The sequence below is a fragment of the Ranitomeya variabilis genome, chromosome 2, assembly GCF_051348905.1.
Source record: "Ranitomeya variabilis isolate aRanVar5 chromosome 2, aRanVar5.hap1, whole genome shotgun sequence".
Taxonomy (NCBI): Eukaryota; Metazoa; Chordata; class Amphibia; order Anura; family Dendrobatidae; genus Ranitomeya; species Ranitomeya variabilis.
In genome coordinates this window covers 790679673-790697000 of record NC_135233.1, presented here as the reverse complement: position 1 = coordinate 790697000, position 17328 = coordinate 790679673, and the positions used below count along the sequence as shown (strand labels likewise).

The following is a 17328-nucleotide window of genomic DNA, read 5'->3' as shown; positions in this document are numbered from 1 at the left end:
CTGGGCTCATTAATGGTGCTATGTGTTAAGAGTAAACTTCCCACAGACAAGACATATCCATATTTAGTATCTGATATACATTAGGCATGCAATTGGTCTATATCATTGCATAATCATACACCCTTGGAGAAATGTGTGTATGTATAGTTGGAAGCACATACATGTGGATAAAATCACTAAACTCCCCCTCCCTTTTTTACTTTTTATTCTGAGTCCTAAAAACAGCATTTTGTCCTCTTCGTTATCTACATGTGTGTAGCTCTTTAACCCCTTAATGACAGAGCCAATTTTTACAATTCTGACCACTGTCACTTCATGAGGTTACAGCTCTGGAACGCTTCAACGTATCCCACCGATTCGGAGATTGTTTTTTTGTGACATAATGTACTTCATATTAGTGGTAAAATTTCTTTAATATAACTTGCATTTATTTATGAAAAAAAATGGAAAATTTGGCAAAAATTTAGAAAATTTTCAAACTTTAAATATTTGTACCCTTAAATCAGAGTGTGTGGTCACACAAAATAGTTAATAACATTTCCCACATATGAACTTTACATCAGCACAAATTTGTAAACTTTTTTTTTTTTGTTAGGACGTTATAAGGATTAAAAGTTGACCAGCGAATTTTCATTTTTCCAACAAAATTTACAAAGCCATTTTTTTTCTTTTTAGGGACTACCTCACATTTGAAGTGAGTTTAGGGGTAAGCTATGGTAAGCTAGAGGTGGACGGTATTTATTTGACATTCACATAGGGTAGTTCCACCTAGACCCCGAATTAGGTATGCATGATTGATTAGATACCTTGTGTGTCCACATATGGTGATTGGCTGCACTATAATATAAAGAGTTGCCCATGTCAGTCTCATGTCACTCCGGAAGAAGGCTACACAGCCGAAACGTGCGTCGGTCCTTAGGTGTGCCTCATTTTCCTAAACAGGTATCTATTGACTCTGTATTTCAGGTCTCCTTGGTATAATATGACTAGACATCTAGTTTATCGTTTACTTCCTGAGGATTTGTTCCATAAGGGATTACAAATGAGGTTGTTTTTTCATTCTTAGTTAACCTCTTTGAGACTAAGCCCTTTTTCGTTTTTGCATTGGTTTTTCGCTCCCCTTCTTCCCAGAGCCTTAACTTTTTATTTTTCTGTCAATATGGCCATGTGAGGGCTTGTTTTCTGAGGGACAAGTTGTACTTTTGAACGACACCATTGGTTTTACTATACCGTGTACTCAAAAACGGGAAACAAATTCCAAGTGCGGTGAAATTGCAAAAAAAGTGCAATTCCACAATAGTTTTTTGGATTTTAATTTTACCATGTTCACCAGATACTAAAACTGACCTGCCATTATTTTTATTATTATAGCAGCGCTTTACATGTGAGGAGGAGTATACATAATAAAAACAAGTACAGTAATCTTAAACAATACAAGTCACGACTGGTACAGGAGGAGAGAGGACCCTGTCCGCGAGGGCTCACACTACATTAAGATTCTCCAGGTCATTACGAGTTCACAGAAACCAAACATATATAGGTTCTTTTTTTATTTAAGTGGTGAAAAAAAATGTAAAATTTGTTTAAAAAAAAAATTGTGCCATTTTCTAATACCCGTAGTGTCTCCATTTTTTGTGTTCTCGGGTTGGGTGAAGGCTTATTTTTTGCAAGCAGATCTGATGCTTTTAACTATACCATTTTAGTGTAGATATGATCTTGTGATCACCCGATATTGCATTTTAATACAATGTTGCGTCGACCAAAAAAAACGTAATTCTAGCATTTTTAATTTTTTACTTGCTACGCCGTTTAGCGATCGGGTTAATTGTTTTTTTTTATATTGATAGATCGGGCAATTCTGAATGCAGCGATACCAAATATGTGTATGTTTGATTTTTTTTTATTGTTTTATTTTGAATGGGGAGAAAGGGGGGTGATTTGAACTTTAACATTTTTTATTTTTTTAATATTTTTTAAAAACTTTTTTTTTTTCTTTGGCATGCTTCAATAATCTCCATGGGAGACTAGAAGCCGCCATAACCCGATCGGCTCTGCTACATACAGGCGATGATCAGATCGCCTCTATTTAGTAGAATTACTCACTTGCTATGAGCGCCGACCACCGTGCGGCGCTCATAGCAATCCGGCAGTGACAACCATAGAGGTCTCCAGGAGACCTCTGGTTGTCATGCCAACCCATCGGTGACCTGCGATAACCTGACGGGGTCATCGATGGGTGGGATTTCCGACATGATTGGAAATGCATGCTAAATACCGCTGTAAGCGTTTGACAGAAACATTTAATGGGTTAACAGCCAAGGGTAGACTAGTACGGTGCATGTCGTGAAAGGGTTAACATTGTGTTAGTAAGGTGGTTTGTGGAAAAAAAAACACTGTTTAGACTGCATATATTTCAACAACTGCAATCATGACCTATGGGACAGTGGCGCCACCTTATGGTTTCCCACTTTTAAATGCTCGTGGTTTTTATCTTTTTTGTATTGTCCAAGATTAATAAAAATTTATTTTCTTTTTCATTGTTTCGTGTACATTTTGGTTCTTGTGTAAAAACGTTCCTATAAGATTACATTTTCATATGTACTGAACCATGCAGGTATTTAGTCTGGCATATCATCAGTCACGTTTTATGTAGATGTAGATAATGATGCTGTGTTTGTGGTCATTTTTGCTGATGCTCTCAGATGAGTATTTCACGCAAAAAAACAGTGGGGTACATGTCCATAGATAAATAATTACAATTTTATTGAACAAAAAATCACAAAAATACAGATATTTCCATAAATCCATATAATATCGTCACTTATTCAGATATAAGGGAGCCAAGTAGCACAGACAAAGAACTAGTGTGGGTCTCTGAAACAATGCCATATACCGCCATAAAGTGCATAGTGCAAATCTCTAAGGGTATTCTTACTGGGGAGGTAGTAACCGCGTAAAAGACATAGTATGAGCCCTGTACACAGGCTCAAAAAAGTGTCATGTGCATATCCCAGAAACCCCCCAGGTTCTTACCCATATATTGGCATCAGACAGAGGACCACACCGTTACCCCTACGCGCGTTTCGCGACAGCTTCCTCCGGGGGCCGCTTTTAATTGTACTTCAATAAACGTAGAAATATCTGGCTACAAATCTACAATCAGTGAAGCAGCAAACTTTGTTTCAATCTCAAAACAATTGGCCACAACTGTAGTATAGGCTAATAATTTTGTAACCTGAAGCTTTTCATTGGAACTATTCACTAGGTAATCCTCCACCTCTTTTCTCTGCAAACTCAGAGCTGACCTTTCGGTCCTTGTTTACAAACGGTCTGCATGTTACCGCTGCATCAAGTCAGTGGCTATAGCGGTCACATGGGGTAACGCTAAGCAAAGGGAGTCATGATGCCTTAAGTGGCCATCGGAGTAGCAGTGGATGCACATGGGCGACTATGCCTTCTTTTATTATTTAAAATTACCTGACTGCCCACTTTACCTTTTGAGAGGAAAACTCCTGTAATGTAATTGATACAATGTATTACATCAATTTTGCGCTATTTGAAGTACTATGAAAGTCGATACATTCTATACTAAGAATATCAAATATACTTACTTTATGAAGTACAATAAAATATCGGTGACAAACTTTGCAGATTTAACAATTGGGCTTCCAGGCTCATTAAACGTGCGAGTGTTATGCTCTATGTATCGCACTTCCCACATAAGAGAAGAGACACGCCTGGAAAAATAACAAAAATGTTTTCTGAATCCGTTTCATTTGTGAACTTTTGTGCTCTTATCCCATTTAATATTAAAACTCTATATAGAAAATTCACCTGTAAAATCTGTTCTCTAGTCGCTCTTTGATTGTACTGAGATCAGTTGGATAGGCCACTACAGTACTGTACATAGGATAAGCTTGAAGGTCCACAGGAGCCACAAAGGCAGCAGCGATATCTAAATGATGAATAATAAAAAAAAAAATTTAAAAAACTCATTTATCAGATAAATACGATACGAGATGCTATCCCTTTAGTAATTACCTAGAGTCATCAGCTGGTTAATTCCACGAATGATTCTTTCACATTCTTCATCTCTGCTTCTACTTCCCCATTCTCCATCGAGGGGTCTGTATAGCAACGATCGAACCTCAGTTTCTGTCAAAGGAACGCTGGTACCCAGCTCATCAGGAAACACTGCTAATTGCAATAAGACACAGCAAAAATGAACTCCATTAATTAGGATTCAATGGCATACATCAGTTTTTTACATGGTTAAAAAAAAATCTATCTAAAATTTAAAGATGTATTTTTTATTCTCCATTATGGATTTTTTTTTATATAGCGGTAGATTGAGAATTTAAAAAGATTTAGCAATTTAAATTTTTTTTTGGTAAAATACAAACCGGTATTGGGTATTACTTCCATGTCCCAAGGGCTCATCTTCTCAGTATCACCATTGTCCCAACTATGGGGGAAAGAAAAAAAAATGGTTAACAAGCAATAAATGTACAAAATGCAACTTAGCCTAAGGCTATGTTCACACGTTCAGGATTTCCATCCTTTTTTTTTCCTGACTGAAACTGCAGGTCTCTGCAGAAAACGCAGGTGCGTTTTTTGGTGCGTTTTTGGTGCGTTTTTTGGTGCGTTTTTTGATGCAGTTTTGTCTGCAGATTGTCTGTGTTTGACAGAAATAAAGTTTACTGCAGTGGGGGGAAAAAAAAAAAAAATGATGTCATTTCCTTGTCCAACCCTTTTCTTCTTCCATCCTCCATTTTGGGACTAAACACCAAAATGAGTGGACGTGTTTTGAATGACAGCGCTCCGCGTTTTGCGCCGCATGCGTCACTGCAGCGCACGCATCCGGGCGCAGAGGACGCAGCAAGTTGCATTTTTGCTGCGTCCAAAATCAATCAAAAAAAGGACGCATGCGGCGCAAAACGCAGCGTTGTGCATGCGTTTTGCTGCGTTTTACTTTGCGTTGTGTGTTGCGGCGCCGACGCTGCGGCGCACAACGCAAATGTGAACATAGCCTAAGTGCCACGTATTTCAGTGCCACGTATTTAAGTGCCACGTGCCACGTATTTCAGTGCCACGTATTTAAGTGCCACGTGCCACGTATTTCAGTGCCACGTATCACGTATTTAAGTGCCACGTGCCACGTATTTAAGTGCCACGTGCCACGTATTTCAGTGCCACGTATCACGTATTTAAGTGCCACGTATTTCAGTGCCACGTGCCACGTATTTAAGTGCCACGTATTTAAGTGCCACGTATTTAAGTGCCACGTGCCACGTATTTCAGTGCCACGTATCACGTATTTAAGTGCCACGTGCCACGTATTTCAGTGCCACGTATCACGTATTTAAGTGCCACGTGCTTCAGTGCCACGTATCACGTATTTAAGTGCCACGTATTTCAGTGCCACGTGCCACGTATTTAAGTGCCACGTATTTAAGTGCCACGTATTTAAGTGCCACGTGCCACGTATTTCAGTGCCACGTATCACGTATTTAAGTGCCACGTGCCACGTATTTAAGTGCCACGTATCACGTATTTAAGTGACACGTGTCACGTATTTAAGTATCCACGTATCCCACGAAGATTTTCCATGGAGAACAGACACATCCAGAGATATGTCTGCTCTCCACGGATGCAGCAACACACTGACAGGAGCCATAGTTCCTGTCGGTGTGTCACTGCGCATGCGCGAGCGAGTTTACCGGCGGTCATTGACCCCGGCACTCTCGCTTAACGGCAGTGCTGCGTGGGAAAGTTCAACGCAGCTGTACTGCTGTTAACCGAGACGCCGGAGCCATTGAACTCCGGAACAGTACGCGATACACTGCTAGGAGCTTCGCTCCTGGCAGTGTATCGCCGGAGAGCAGGGGATCGGCGTGGGACACTCGTTTTATGGATTCTGCGGACAGGGAGTATGAATTTGGTTTATTATTTTTGGATTTTTTCCTGGAGGATCGAGGGCTTCGCCTACAAGTGTGCTGTTGGTGAGTATATACTCTGTGTTATGTGTTGTATGTACTGTACTGTGTGTCATGTATGTGTATTGTGTGTAGGTGTTTGGTGTAAACTTTACTATTGTGCTAAGTCGCCGGACACAGGGACAACTCTCCCATCCTAATACCGGATGGGAGTAGTAGTCCCATACGGCGACTTAGCACAATGGTGGCACTAGCGTCGCATGGGGACACACACACGCGCACACACACACACACACACACACACACACACACACACACACACACATACCAAATCAATCAAACGGCCGACACGATCCCCATGCGACGCTATGCCTCCATGTCTCTCCGCCCACGCACTTCCGGCCCCGCACTTCCGCCGGCTTCCCCGCACTTCCTGCTGCAGCGGTTCTGCACATCAAACCGCAGTAAAACACGCAGATATATTTTTGATCTGCGTGTTTTACTGCGATTTTGACCTCACAATGGAGGTCTATGGGTGCAGAACCGCTGCGGTTCAGGAAGAAGAATTGACATGCTCCTTTTTTCCGGGAGCTATTCAGCACGGCTTTTTTTTAAAATTTCCGGACCATGTGCACAGTGTGTCCTGTTTTCCATAGGGTACAGTGTACTGTACCCTGCATGGAAAACAGCTGCGGAACCGCAGCGGCAAAACCGCCGCGGTTCCGCGGTAAAAAACGCACTGTGTGAACATGGCCTAAGACTCACAATTTTGTTTATATGTATGTATATGTTATTTGCACACGTTGAGTATTTGATTTCAGAAATTTCTACAACATTTCTTCTTCTCTAGGAATTTGTTGACAGCGAAAATGCAATAGAAAATAAGTGTGAATTTTGCATGCGTCTTTGTACAGCAATGAATGCTTTTTGGAGCTAAACAATTCCTAGAGCCATAACTTTTTTATTTTTTGGTCAATATTGCCATGTGAGGGCTTGTTTTTTTGCTGGACGAGTTGTAGTTTTGAATGATACCATTGTTTTTAACATATCGTGTACTGGAAAACAGGAAAAAAATTCCAAGTGGGGTGAAATTGCAAAAAAAAAGTGCAGTCCCACTGTTTTTTGTTTTGCTTTTTTACTATGTTCTCTAAATACTGAAACTGACCTGCCATTATGATTCTCCAGGTCATTACAAGTTCATACTAAAAGCGGATAGGATCAGGCTCAACCAATGTTAGGTGCTCAGGGGTAAAACGGTAAGACAATACAAAAGATCTAACCCCGGCACACTCCAAAAATGTGAAGACAGAACTGTTGCTTTCAAAGTTTTTTTTTAATATATCTTGTGCAAAAGAGAATGGTTTCCAACGTTTCGGCTAAGGCACGAGCCTTCGTCAGGAAGAGAATCTTATGGTAGTTTTATCATATGTAGAGGTCCTGGGCTCTCACATTGCCCTATGGAAGTCTATCAAAAGTGGTTGTGATTGGCCAGCAGAATGGAAATAAATGAAACTGTTCACACCCATAGTGGACTATCCTTTGCTATAAATTGCTAGGAAAAAACAGATGTATTGAGGTAGACTTAGCCTTTGTATCTTTCAAAGTAATGGAATGCACATAAGGTATTTTAAGAGGTAGTTAGACCACAATGAGCCTTATTCACTGTTCATAGGGAAGGCTGCAGCTGGCATGTGGCTCCCACCGTGTGTCCTTGTTAATGACCACTTCACTGTGAAACCATCTAGATCCAGATGTGTGGTGAGAACTTTGAACCCCCAAGTGCTTCACAGAAGTTTATAACGTAGAGCCGTTAAAATAAAAAATCGTATTTTTTCCACAAAAATGAGTTTTCACCCCCAAATTTTTACTTTCACAAGGGTAACAGGAGAAATTGGACCCCAAAAGTTGTTTAATTTGTCCTGAGTACGCTAATACCCCATATGTGGGAGAAAACTACTGTATGGGCACACGTCGGGGCTCGGAAGGGAAGTAGCGATGTTTTAGAATGCAGACTTTGATGGAATGGTCTGCGGGCGTCATGTTGCCTTTGCAGAGCCACTGATGTTCCTAAACAGTAGAAACCCCCCACAAGTGACCCCATTTTGTAAACTAGTCTCCCCCAAGGAGCTTATCTAGATGTGTGGTGAGCACTTCGAACGCCCAAGTGCTTCACAGAAGTTTGACGCAGAGCCGGGAAAATAAATTTTTCCCACAAAAATGATTTTTTAGCCCCCATTTTGTTTTGTTTTTTTCCCAAGGGTAACAGGAAAAACTGGACCCCAAAAGGTGTTGTCCAATTTGTCTAAAGTATGCCGATGCCCCATATGCGGGGGTAAACCACTGTTTGGGCGCACGGCAGAGCTCAGAAGGGAGGGAGCACCATTTGACTTTTTGAAAGCAAAATTGGCTGGAATCAATGGTGGAGCCATGTCGCGTTTGGAGACCCCCTGATGTACCTAAATAGTGGAAACCCCCCAATTCTAACTCCAACCCTAATCCCAACACACTCCTAACCCTAATCCCAACCCTAATTAAAAACCTAAGCCCAACACACCCCTAAACCACAAACCTAACCCTAATTCCATCCCTAATCCCAATACACCCCTAACCCTAATCCCAACCATAACCCTAATCCCAAACCTAACCCTAATCTCAACCCTAACCCTAATTGAAACCCTAATCCCTAACTCTAACTTTAGTGCATGCGCCTGCCATTTTCTTACCGGATAAAGACGCCAGCGACCGTGAGGGGAAGCAGGAGGACCCAGGGACACCGGGAGACACTGGTATCACTGGTATCGGGGACCTTATTTCTCGGTCCTCTGATGTGCGATCACATCAGAGGACAGAGACATTAAATGGCACATCCGACTTTTTTTTATTTTTTGGCGGTCGCCGTTATACGGTTAATACCGGCGATCGCAAAACGGGTCGGTAAAAACCGACCCGGATCAGGTTTGGGGTCTCGGCTACCCCCGGCAGCCGAGACCCCAAGATCTTTAAAGTACCCTTAACTACCGCTGTTAAAAGGTGTATCGGCGGTCGTTAAGGGGTTAAAGGCCGTTAATGTGTCTCTATTACCGGTGTGTCTAAACCTTGGACAAAGTTATGGAGCATTTAACTATGCTAACAACCATTTTATATTTGGTCCACACCCAAAATAAGTCAGACCCAAGAACTACTCTGCACCAACATGGCTGATCGCAGTCGTTGTCCAAACGACCTCAACATTCTATTCCACAGAAGCCATTAGTTTGCCCATTTTACATTGGCAGGACCAAGACCAGTTAGTGGCTCTCCGTGTTCACATCCCATCAGATAAAGCCACTGCTGTGACTTGAATCAACCATCAAGATTGGACTAAGTTGTATAGCCATCACCGAGATCTCACAGAGTCTAACCTTGGAAGAACAAGAATTCCTCCAATCTTGGTGGTCTGCACACTTGCTTTGGACTACTGAAGGGCGGATTTCCTAAGCCACGAAGGGCTATCTGCAAGAAAGTGGTCTCTCCACTCGGAAGTCTTCTTTCAGATTGGTGTGCCTCACCGAAAACCAGACATTGACCCGATACCATTTACAGTGGGTGCAGAAAGTATTCATACCCCTTTAAATTTTTCACTCTGTTTCATTGCAGCCAAATTCCAAAAAGTTCTTTTTTTCCCCCCATTAATGTACACTTGCATCCCATCTTGACTGAAAAATAACAGAAATGTAGCAATTTTTGCAAATTTATTATAAAAGAAACTAAAATATCAAAGTCATAAGTATTCAGACCCTTTGCTCAGTATTGAGTAGAAGCACCCTTTTGAGCTAGTACAGCCATGAGTCTTCTTGGGAATGATGCAACAAGTTTTCACACCTGGATTTGGGGACCCCCTCTAGTTCCGTCAGGTTGGATGGTAAACATTGATGGACAGCCATTTTGAGGTGTCTCCAGAGATGCTCAATTGGGTTTAGGTCAGGGCTCTGGCTGGGCCAGTCAAGAATGGTCACAGTTGTCCTGAAGCAACTCCTTTGTTAATTTAGCTGTGTGCTTAGGGTCATTGTCTTATTGGAAGGTGAACCTTTGGCCAAGTCTGAGGTCTAGAGTTCTCTGGAAGAGGTTTCATCCAGGATATCTCTGCATTTGGCTGCATTCATGTTTCCTTCAATGACAACCAGTCGTCCTGTCCCTGCAGCTGAAAAACACCCCATTAGCATGATGTTGCCACCACCACGTATCACTGTTGGGATTGTATTGATGAGCAGTGCCTGGTTTTCTCCACACATACCGCTTAGAATTATCACTAAAAGGGTCTATCTTCAACTCAGACCAGAGAATCTTATTTCTCATAGTCTGGGAGTCCTTAATGTGTTGGTTTTTTTTTTAGCAAACTAAGCGGGCTTTCATATGTTTTGCACTGAGGAGAGAGGCTTCCGTCAATTCACTGCCATAAAGGCCCAACTGGTGGAGGGCTGCAGTAATAGTTTACTTTGTGGAACTTTCTCCCATCTCCCTACTGCATCTCTGGAGCTCAGCCACAGTGATCTCGTGGATCTTCTTTACCTCTCTCACCAAGGCTCTTCTCCCACGATTGCTCAGTTTGGCTGGACGGCCAGGTCTAGGAAGACTTCTGGTGGTCCCAAACTTCTTCCATTTAAGGATTATGGAGGCCACTGTGCTCTCAGGAACCTTGAGTACTACAGAAATTCTGTTGTAACCTTGGTCAGATCTGTGCGTTGCCACAATTCTATCTCTGAGCTCCTTGGCCAGTTCATTTGACCTCATGATTCTCATTTGGTCTGTCATACACTGTGAGCTGTGAGGTCATATAGACAGGTGTGTGCCTTTCGAAATCAAGTCCTATCAGTTTAATTAAACACAGCTGGGTTCCAATGAAGGAGTAGAACCATCCCAAGGAGGATCACAAGGAAATGGACAGAATGTGACAAATATGTGTCTGAGCATAAGGTCTGAATACTTATGACCATGTGATATTTCAGTTTTTCTTTATTAAATTTGCAAAAATTTCTACATCTGTTTTATTTCAGTCAACATGAGGTGCAGAGTGTACATTAATGAAAAAAAAATAACTTCTTTGAATTTACCAAATGGCTGCAATGAAAGAGTGAAACATTTTAAGGGGTCTGAATACTTTCCGTGTATCACTGTATATTTAACTAAATTGCTTAAGAAGATCAAGTCAAATTCCAGTCTTACTCGTCCCTCAGACTGGCATAGAAGATCCTGGCACGCAAAAGTCATCAATCTTCACAAGATGATCAGTAGAGACTCCTTTATCATCCAGATCCACTTTCCCTTTTCCAACTGTATTAGTTGTCGCTTACTTTAATTGCACTGCTGTTGAAGCCACAGTTGTGAAGGCTTCAGTTTTCCCGATAATTCTGGCTATGATTAGAGCACGTATGTCATAGTTGCCAAAAGTTCCTCTCTGCATACTTGGAAGGTAATTTTTTGTTGGTGTGTATCCAACCATGTCGCCGCTATGCTCCTCTCTCATTTTCAATAGCATCTGGCTCCAGGCACCTAATCACCTCTTTCCTTCAAGGTGTGGCTCACTCAGTTCCTGTTTACAGTCTCCCCTTAGATCCATGGAATCTCATCCTGGTCCTTGAGGCTTTACAGTACCTTCTCTTTGAACCGATCTGGGACATCGGGGGCTCTTGCTCTCCTGGCAAGTTGCTACAGGTAGCAATTATTTCCGTTAAATCAGTCTCCAGCTGGCAACAATCTCCCATCACTGTATTCCTTGGTATTCTACAGAATAGTTTTGTTCGTCCAGTGCCTCATTTTCTTCCTAAGGTAACTTTCAACCTTTATGAGGAGATTGTTCTTTCTTTCTTTCTTTCTTCTGTAGATATTCTCTCTCTCATCCGACTTGTATAATTTTTACACAAGATGGAAGTGGTTAGAGTGGTACGAAACTACCTGTCAGTGACGGTCTCATTCAGATGTTCAGACTCTTGCTGAGGTTTCTCCTCCATTAAGTCTTCTATCACTTGCTGGGTATGTTCTTGTAATATGGAAGTGTATCTAGCAAAGGACAGGGTGCCACTGCTGGGCGTTACGCCACTCAAAATTTTACAGAGTTCATACTTTCGTGTTGGCCAACATGAATCTACGAAGAATGGCTCTGCAAGCAGCAGTCACCTGAGTTACAGCCTAAGGGAACTGCCTTACAATCCCTCTAACCTGGTTGTTTTGGTGCTCTTTTGTTTCCCATACATGGGACATTCCATCATTTAGTGTGTCGCCCCAATGAATTACTGAAGACAGGATTTTTGGTGCTTAGTTTCTTGTAGATTTATTGGAGGACATAGCACCCATCCTTAAGGTCCTTCAGGATATTTTATTTTTATTGTGGCCTATGACTACTTGCTCTTTTCTACAGTACCGTTCTTAATCCTTGTATAGGCAGCACGGTGGCTCAGTGGATAGCACTGCAGCCTTGCAGCGCTGGAGTCCTGGGTTCTAATCCCACCTTGTACAACATCTGCAAGGAGTTTGTATGTTCTCCCCACGTTTGCGTGGGTTTCCTCCGGGTACTCCGGTGTCCTCTCACATTCCAAAGACATACTGATAGGGAATGTAGATTGTGAGCCCCATCGGGGACAGTTATGATAATGTGTTCAAAACTGTAAAGCGCTGCGGAATATGTTAGCGCTATATACAGTTAGGTCCATATATATTTGGACAGAGACAACATTTTTCTAATTTTGGTTATAGACATTACCACAATGAATTTTAAGCAAAACAATTCAGATGCAGTTGAAGTTCAGACTTTCAGCTTTCATTTGAGGGTATCCACATTAAAATTGGATGAAGGGTTTAGGAGTTCCAGCTCCTTAACATGTGCCACCTTGTTTTTAAAGGGACCAAAAGTAATTGGACAATTGACTCCAAGGCTATTTCATGGACAGGTGTGGGCAATCCCTTCGTTATGTCATTCTCAATTAAGCAGATAAAAGGCCTGGAGTTGATTTGAGGTGTGGTGCTTGTATTTGGAAGGTTTTGCTGTGAAGTAAACATGCGGTCAACGGAGCTCTCCATGCAGGTGAAACAAGCCATCCTTAAGCTGCAAAAACAGAAAAAACCCATCTGAGAAATTGCTACAATATTAGGAGTGGCAAAATCTACTGTTTGGTACATCCTGAGAAAGAAAGAAAGCACTGGAGAACTCATCAATGCAAAAAGACCTGGGCGCCCACAGAAGACAACAGTGGTGGATGATCGCAGAATAATCTCCATGGTGAAGAGAAACCCCTTCACAATAGCCAACCAAGGGAACAACATTATCCAGGAAGTAGGCGTATCAATATCCAAATCTACCATAAAGAGAAGACTGCATGAAAGTAAATACAGAGGGTTCACTGCACGGTGCAAGCCAATCATAAGCATCACGAATAAAAAGGCTAGACTGGACTTTGCTAAAAAACATCTAAAAAAGCCAGCACAGTTCTGGAAGAACATTCTTTGGACAGATGAAACCAAGACCAACCTCTACCAGAATGATGGAAAGAGAAAAGTATGGCGAAGGCGTGGTACAGCTCATGATCCAAAGCATGCCACATCACCTGTAAAACACTGCAGAGGCAATGTGATGGCTTGGGCATGCATGGCTGCCAGTGGCACTGGGTCAATAATGTTTATTGATGATGTGACACAGGACAGAAGCAGCCGAATGAATTCTGAGGTATTCAGAGCCATACTGTGTGCTCAGATCCAGCCAAATGCAGCAAAACTGATTGTTCGTCATTTCATACTACAGATGGACAATGACCCAAAACATAAAGCTGAAAGTCTGAACTTCAACTGCATCTGAATTGTTTTGTTTAAAATTCATTGTGGTAATGTCTATAACCAAAATTAGAAAAATGTTGTCTCTGTCCAAATATATATGGACCTAACTGTAAAATTAAAGATTATTATTATAGCTTCTCCTATTGTTTTCTCACTAACAGCCTCCTGATGGCAGCAGAATACTCCTCATGGTTTCCTGTGTCCCCCAATGAAGGCTATAAGGAAGGGATTTTACAGCGAGTGACAAATGTCCTTTTATTCTAGGTAAAATTAATGCCTCAAATTAGCAGTTCACATGAAATCTAATCTGTCAGTGGAAACATTTCCTGTTCATAGGTAGACTATATTGTGTGCTATATAGACCTGTGCATAATTTTTTACAACTTTTTTGCTTTTTTACAAAACTTGCACGTCATATATTCTGATTCTTTCAGACAGAGCTTCATTCCGTCATTAATTTTTCTCCTGAATAACTGGTTTTGCCACTAATTTTCTTACAGAGTTTCCAAGGACTTCAACTTACGGTATGTATTGCAAACAGTGAATATGTAGAGGAGCTCTGCAGCATATTTAAAAATTTAGACCACAAGTCAATATTCTTAACAAGTGAATGAGGTTTGTTAATATCTCATGTAAATTTTCTGATACTGTATTATGCTGTGGAAAATACAGAAGAGGAAAAATATGCCCTGGTGAATATTCCATAAGTTTCCTTTATTGTTAGAGAACATATGAAAGTGGAACAGAAGAAATCCTGATCATGTTAAAATTTCAGCTTGTACAGTGTTTTCTGTGGCTTTTGAATGCCAAAAGATAGTCATTTACAACACATAAGAAAATTCAGTAAATAAATCCATACCAGACATTGTAGCACTGGAAAAGGCTATCCGGGTAATCTGCTTGTAGTGGTTCCTGGCTCTCAATAGTTCCAAACCACCAAGCATCATCAATAACAGACCGAAACCGGAGCCCTACGAGATACAAAGTTACATCTTGCTATAATAAAGTAAAGATTGCATTACTTATGGCAGATAGAGGCAGATCCTGGTTATATGGCGCAGCCACTAACAGCATGAAAATAGAGGAGGATTGCAGCACTCCGGTACTGGACAATTATAAAGGACACATAGGCAGAAAGAAAGAACGCACTTTCAAAGAAGTTCCAGCGAGTCCATTTGGAAAAAATTCAATAGAAAAACACTCGTCTACAGCATGGAGCTGAGCATTGCCTACTGCCTTCAACCGCTTCACTCCATCACGACATGTACCGTACATGTGCAAGTCAGAATCACATGTATGGAGCAGGGGAGTCTGCTGAAGATCCCGTGCTTGTCGTTACAGGGCTCTTTTGAAACCCTGCCTGCGGCCAGGCTTCAAAAATGACAGTGATTTTTGCTATACGCTGTATATAGCACAAGTGATCAAACGACCGCAGCTTCAAGTTCCCTAAGAAGACTTAAAGGGCCACTGTCACCCCCCTCCAGGACCCGCCTACCTGGCTAGAGACAGGAATTGTGGCCAAGTATAAAAACGTTTTATTTGGGGTATGCTTGAACCTAAAACTAAAAGAGCGACCTTGTTAGAATGCAGCATTACTGCTGCACAAGGTGGCTCTTTTAGTTTATAACGGCTGGAGGGGGGTGACAGTGGCCCTTTAAGAACGATTAAAAAGTCAGTGTTATAAAAAAAATCTGAAAAAAAAAATATATATATATTCAAATCACTGCTATTTTACCCCATTACAAATAAAGAAAACATATACATATGGTATTGCAGCGTTCATCAAAGTCTGATCTATCAAAATTCTTAACTCAATCAGTAACCATCGCAATTAAAAAAAAAAAAATCAAGAATGCCAAAATTACTTTTTTTGTTCCTGCAATTAAAAAAAAAAAAAAAATGCAGTAACAAGCGATTAAAACGCCCCACTTATCCCAAAATGGTATCAATAAAAACTTAGTCCTGCTCTGCAAAAAAAAAAAAAAAGCTGTTACACAGTTACATCGACTGAAAATTAAAAACGTCACAAGTCTCGGAAAATGGAGACAACCCAAAAATGTATTTGGCAAACTTCTGATTTCTTTTCACCACAATAGTAAAAAAAAAAAAAAAATGACAGGTTTGGTATCGCCGTAATCGTACCGATTGGCAAAATCATATTGTAATGTCATTTCTACTACAAAATGTACATGGTAAAAATATTTCCCAAAAAACATAATCAGAGTTGCATGTTTCTTTTTTCTCACACAATTTTTCTCCCACTTGGAATTTTTTTCCTGTTTTCCAGAACATTGTGGTAAAATGAATAGTGTCATTCAAAAGTACAGCTGGTCCCACAAAAACAAGCTCTCATGTCTATGTGAACAGAAAAAAAAAAAAAGTTATGGCTCTGGGAAGAAGGGGAGGAAAAAACGAACACGGAAATTGGTAAAGCAGCAGCTATCAAAGTCTGAAGTACTAACTTATCACAATTTTCATGTACATTAAACGCTGAATTTACAAAAAAAAAAAAAAAAAAAATGCCAGAAGTGATGTGTTTTGATCATCCAAAAATGGAAAAACAATGTGATTAAAAAATGGTATATACGTCAAGGGGAGAAAAATAAATAAGCAAAAACACCCACCATTCTTCAAGTGAGCATATGATATTAGATGGTGCCAAAAAATCTAGGAGAAAAAAATCCTTTTTATAAGACGCTTACAAAAAGGGAGATGAGAAAAAAAGAAAAACCTTGTCACAGTGGGAGATGTTCAAAGTCAGTCTTTTTATGTGCCGTTGAATATAAATGAAATTGAAAAAGCCCCATTCAGGAACAGGGACAGTGGTCATACAGATCTTTTGATTGGCTATGGCCAGACATACATACCTATTTTCCACTGTCTACGTCGTGCTTCATCAAATTGCTGACGAAGAACTAGGAAGTCAATCACATCTGGCATATCGTGATATCTGAACCAAGACAGAACAACATTAGCAGCCATATAACAAACAAAGTTAGAATAAAATAGCAAAACTTCTAATGTAATAATACACTATATGCAGGCTTTCTACTGACACTAATAGGATATGACATCAGTGTCTCTTTAGTGATGTGCTTCTTGGTGGGGGGCGGCTTTTGCTGAATCAGCATACACAATTCCTCTCTGACCAGACTATTTTCCATATCTCGTGCTATTGTTTCCCCATTACACTCTTCTTCCAAGAGCCATAACTTTTTTTTCTTTTTATTATTGCATAGCTGTATGAGGACTTTTTTTTTTTTTTGCAGGACGAGTTGTGGATTTAATTGTACCATTCATTTTTATATTTTATGTACCGAAAAATAGGGAAATTCAAAATGTGTTGAAAAAAAAAAAAAAAAATATTGTTTTGTTTTAACAGTGTTCACTCTTCAGTAAAAATGACCTGGCAATTTGATTCTCAAGGGCAGTACAAGTACAGGACTGTCAGCACAGGTGTTTACCCTTTGGCACATCCAAAAATGTAACTGCACCTTCCCAAATTCTTGTTTTCCATCTACCTGTTGTTCTCTGGCTCTAGGAAGCCAGAGCTGTCAATAAAAGAAGAAGGGGTGATGATACAGGGAAA

General features: G+C 40.7%; 1 protein-coding gene across 2 annotated transcripts in view; it reads right to left on the bottom strand.

The window, feature by feature from the left end:
• PHIP (PHIP subunit of CUL4-Ring ligase complex) overlaps positions 1–17328 on the bottom strand; it is a 225043-nt gene that overhangs the window by 34897 nt on the left and 172818 nt on the right. Inside the window, exons 27-32 of one of the 2 annotated variants that reach the window (XM_077289845.1) lie at positions 16607–16689; positions 14599–14710; positions 4404–4465; positions 4042–4197; positions 3835–3955; positions 3612–3737 (exon numbers count right to left, since the gene is read on the bottom strand). In XM_077289845.1, the coding sequence (XP_077145960.1) occupies positions 3612–3737; positions 3835–3955; positions 4042–4197; positions 4404–4465; positions 14599–14710; positions 16607–16689 (660 nt within the window). The remainder of the gene's footprint in view (positions 1–3611; positions 3738–3834; positions 3956–4041; positions 4198–4403; positions 4466–14598; positions 14711–16606; positions 16690–17328) is intronic. The other variant, XM_077289846.1, reaches the window with a different exon arrangement.